General features: G+C 55.5%; 1 protein-coding gene across 3 annotated transcripts in view; it reads left to right on the top strand.

Moving 5' to 3' along the window:
* The first annotated feature begins 4,030 nt into the window (after positions 1-4,030).
* Positions 4,031-4,537, top strand: part of DVL3 (dishevelled segment polarity protein 3) — a 42,109-nt gene continuing 41,602 nt past the window's right edge. For all 3 annotated transcript variants that reach the window (XM_019496391.2, XM_014600815.3, XM_006260782.4), the window contains exon 1: positions 4,031-4,268. In XM_019496391.2, coding sequence (XP_019351936.1) covers positions 4,102-4,268 — 167 coding nt within the window. In that variant the 5' untranslated portion in view covers positions 4,031-4,101. The remainder of the gene's footprint in view (positions 4,269-4,537) is intronic.

The following is a 4,537-nucleotide window of genomic DNA, read 5'->3' as shown; positions in this document are numbered from 1 at the left end:
TCAGCTGTTTGAGTATGTGTCTCTGAGCGTGGCATTACCTGTGAGTTCTGCTCTGATCTTGCTGGCTATAGACTTCTCCATAATAACCCATAGCTACCTTATTTCTCAGGAGTCCCCTGTGGTTCAGTGGTAGAATCCTTGTCTACCGCACAGGAGACCTGGGTTCAATTCCTAGATGCTCATGCAACTACAGTCATGGAGGCACCAAACATCTGGTCTTTGGATTTTGTCTCAGTGGCCTGAAGGGAGGATGGAAGGTCTGGGCAACCTCCACTCTTCCAAAAAAAATTCCTGCCCAAGCATATGCATCGAAGACCTGGGTGGCCCTCATGCATACACTGTGAATCCCGGAGGATCAACAGTTGCCACTTTATTTTTCAAAACGATCCAAAGTTGTGCTTATAACAGGCATAAAATGAGCACGCCGGTGGCATGGGGTAGGTGTTCAATCCTATCCAGCAGTGTTACCATTAGGAATTGCAAACGAGCTCACCCAGTTGAAACTCCGGCACTTTAGATTCCTGCAGTGGGTGAGGCTCCTGTTTATTCAGAACAAGTTAAAAGGATGTGCTTTAATCCTGGCCGAAGCATGATCCTCCCTGCCATACTGCGCATTAAAGTATGTCGTACGCCATACCCTGCTGGGGAAGAGGTGGGTAACAAACCCCTTTTTCAAAAGTGTTTACCAGCCAGCTGCGCGATTCAGGAGTTTGAAAATCTCCCTGGACATCTTGAGTATTTTTTAATTTTTTTTTTACAGGGTAAAGAAGGTTAAAAAGAAGGTTTCGTCTGTAATTCCGTAACTGGCTTGTTTTGGCCAGAGCCTCTGGAGTCTTTGTGCCAAGAAACAAACAATTCTGCTTTCTGTGTGTTCTGCATTCCACAGCCTGAGGTCTCTGCTCTCAAGTGGCCAAGATCTCCGTGTTGTGAGCCACCATCTGACCCGAGGGTTGCAGGCACATACCTAAGGTAGAGGTTCAAAGGGCTAAGAATGTCGCTACGTGAGGAAGCTTTGTCCTTCCCCCCAGAGTCTCTTCTGCATGGGGTCCCCCCCCTCCCACCGTGGCAATCTCTGGCTACGTTGCTCAGAACAGAGACCAAGTAGCATATTTGACACCCTCCAAGCCAGAGCTGTGGTGTGTTAAAATGGCTCAATGGCACATAAACATGTGTGTGTCTAGATGTATATAGACATACGTGTGTGCATCTATAGACACCTCTCTCTGTGTGCGTATGGAGAGTTGATGACAGCATTGAAGAGCGGGACAGGCCCAATGATCTGTATGGCTGATTCGGAAGTGAGTCGGATGGATGCAAACAGTGCTTTGGAGGAAGAAGCCTTGACACTGCAGTGAAACGTGCTGGGGTTTTTTTAAGACCAATGTGAGTGGTGGATCCCTGAGGGTTTTTTTAAGGCCAAAAGAGGCCAGTGCAGTCATCTAGTCTGACAGCCCATCTACAACAGATCAGAACTGACCTGCTGGGTCCTGTATCAGGCCCATGATTTCTGCTTGAAAGACAACGTATGTTTTAGACGGACATCCCTGCTTCGTTTAAAGAATTAAGTGCTGGAGCCTAAGCCTATTCACCTCACTGCATCTGGGACTGGGCTGAGCAGGTTTTTGTGCTGTGCTAAACATTTCATAGATTTTGTACATATCAGGGCTGGAAGGGACCTTGCGAGACTGTGGGGTCCAACCCCCCTGCCCAAGGGGAAGGAAGTCAACTGGGCTCAAATGATCTGAAATGCCTGAACCTAGCCTATAGCTGAGTGTAACGGCAGAAGCGGTCGTGCTCGGTGGTGCTGCAACATTTCTTAATGCAGGTACAAAGCTACAGCAGCGATTCTCCAGCGGGGTGTTGCAGCACCGGGGTACCTTGAGATCCTTGGAAGGTGGCGTGCCGTGCGATATTAGCGTTGGTGTGCAGACATGATTCACAAAATAGAGGTAGCAAACCGTGGTGGTCTGAAGTCAGGCAAAAGGCAGGATAGAGATGCACTTCATAGACTGACTAAACCGGAGTTGCATAAGCTTTCGTGAGTCAGCTCAGACTCGCACAAGCTTATGCATCTCCTGTTTAGTGTGTAAGGTGCATCCCTGCCCTGCCTTCACAGGATGAATGCAGAGATTTCAGATAGGAATTCATAATGTTGACACCACGCTGGCCTCGTGTGTCCGTTCTGAGTTCTTAGCAACAGAAAAACTGCACTTCTGTTTTTCCACAGTCAAAAAAAAAAGTGAAAACTAAAAACTGGCATTTTCTGAGGGGTGTCGGGGGTCTAAAAAGAGTGAGAACCACTGTCCGGTTGCATGGGGCTGCTTCGCCTAATCCTTTCCTGCCGGTTTCGTTGGCTCCTATCTCGGTGACTTTGCAAGACTTGCGGGCAGCGGAGTCTCTCTCTGTATTGGCTCTGTATTTAAGCACTCAAAAGCCACTGCCGTTGCATCTTGGTTAAGGATGCAACTTTCAGGGTTTTCGGTTGTAGTCGTGTTGGTCTAAGGACGCAGGCAGGCAAGGTTCATTGAGTGGATGTGATATCTTTTGTTGGAAAGAAGTTCTTTGCAAACTTTCAGGCACAAACACCCTTCTTCAGGCACGGGGGGCTCTGCTGGTCTGAGATCTCCAAGGAGTGAAAGTAGCTAAAAGCGTAACAGGATGTCAGTACGAGATTGCAAATAGGTGGGAATTACAATCCCGTACTGACATCCCGTCACACTTTTAGCTTCTTTCACTCCTTGGACATCTCAGACCTGCAGTCTCCCTCTGCCTGTTCTTTGCAAGCTTTTGGGTACCAACACCCTTCTTCAGGCACAGGGAGACCGCTGTTGTTTTGAGATCTCCAAGGAAATGCAAGCTTCTGCACTGGGGTGATGGAGGCGAGCCAAAAGCCTGTGGCTGTCACATTGCCTGCCTTGCACCCAACTGCCCAGGCCCTGCTGGAAGGCACCGTGCAAGCCTGGGACAATGAAAGACTTGCTCTCTAGCTAGCAATAAAGGCTTCCAACGGGGCAGTGAAGTTTCCCCGCCTGTGCTGTGCACACGGAAGATCAGCCGTGGGATGAAAACGTCTCCTACTTGTCAGCAACCCCTCGATTCAAGGATGCTCACCGCCGTGGTTCGCTGGTGGGTCTTGAGGCAACTTGAGTTCAGTCATTGAGTGGCAGACCTGTCTACAGGAGCCGCTGGCTTTTCTGTTGGAGACAGTAGGCTGTAGGCCACAATTTCTCTCCTTTCCCTTCTGCTTTTTTCTCTGCTTCAAGGGCAGGACGCTTTACCTCGACACGGGCAGCCGCTCGGTTGAGGTTGCCGCGCCATGGGAGTCCCTCAGCAGCCAGCTCCTCCCGGGTCTTGATGTCGGCATGTTTTCTTGAGGTCCCTCTTCAGCGTGTCCTTGTGGCGTTTCCTCCGGCCGCCCCGACATCTCAGGCTGTTAGCGCTCGTTGCGGGAGTCGGTGCACATTCGCAAACCGTGTCCAGCTTGAGGGTCACGGGCAACACGGGCTTCGGCGAGGATGATGCATGCCGCGCTCTTCACGTCCACGGCGGGCATCTTCGTGTTGTGTCGGATGTGGGGGATCTTCGCGTTGTGTTGGCAGTGGGCGATGGTCGCGTTGTGTTGGAAGTGGGGGATTGTCGTGTGGTGTTGGCAGTGGGGGATTGTTGTCGTGCTGCGGGTGGGGACCTCCGTGCTGTGCGGGAGGTGGCGGACCGTGGTGTGGTGTGGTGTCGCGGCGGTGGAGGATGGTGGCGCCGGGCGGGTGGCGGGTGCCCTTCGTGTTGCGCGGGAGGTGGCGGATCGTGGGGTCGCGTCGCGTCGCGTGGGAGGATGGCGGGTGGGTGGAGGCCCTTGTCGCCGCGTGGCGGCGGGGCGGGGCGGGGCGGCGGCCGGCGGCGGCGGGGAACAAAGCGAGTCCGGCGCGGGGCTGGGGGCGGCGCTGCAGGCCCGGCGGGCGCGGGTGGGAGCGAGGGCCGGCGCGGCCGCTCGTGCTGGTCCCGCCCCGCGGAGGAGGCGGGGGAGGCGGAGCCGCGGCCGGAGCTTGCGCGGCGCCGGGAGCCGGGGCCGGAGCCCGAGCCGGGCCGGGCCGGGCCGGGGGCGCCATGGCGGCGGCCGAGACGAAGATCATCTACCACCTGGACGAGCAGGAGACGCCCTACCTGGTGAAGCTGCCGATCCCGGCCGAGCGCGTCACGCTGGGCGACTTCAAGGGGCTGCTGAACCGGCCCAACTACAAGTTCTACTTCAAGTCCATGGACGACGATTTCGGGTGAGCCCGAGCGGCCCGCGAACAAAGCCCGGGGCTGCGGCCTGTCCCGGCGGGGCCGGGCCTGCGGGCGCTGCGCATCCAGGACCCCGAGAAGCCGCCTCACTTCGCTGGCGGGGTCTCGCTCGGTGGCATCTCGGCGGCCCCAATCCCCGAGGGGCCGCGCTCCGCCACGGTGGCACGACCCCCGCGCGCGGGGCTGGCCGCGGCCCGTCCTGTGGGGTCGCCGTGAAGCCCCCCCTAAAGCGAGGGCAGCGGTAGACAGCGGGTGT

This window comes from Alligator mississippiensis, chromosome 7, assembly GCF_030867095.1.
Source record: "Alligator mississippiensis isolate rAllMis1 chromosome 7, rAllMis1, whole genome shotgun sequence".
NCBI lineage: Eukaryota > Metazoa > Chordata > Crocodylia > Alligatoridae > Alligator > Alligator mississippiensis.
The sequence above is the reverse complement of the archived record's forward strand: the minus strand, read 5'-3'. Positions and strand labels throughout refer to the sequence as shown.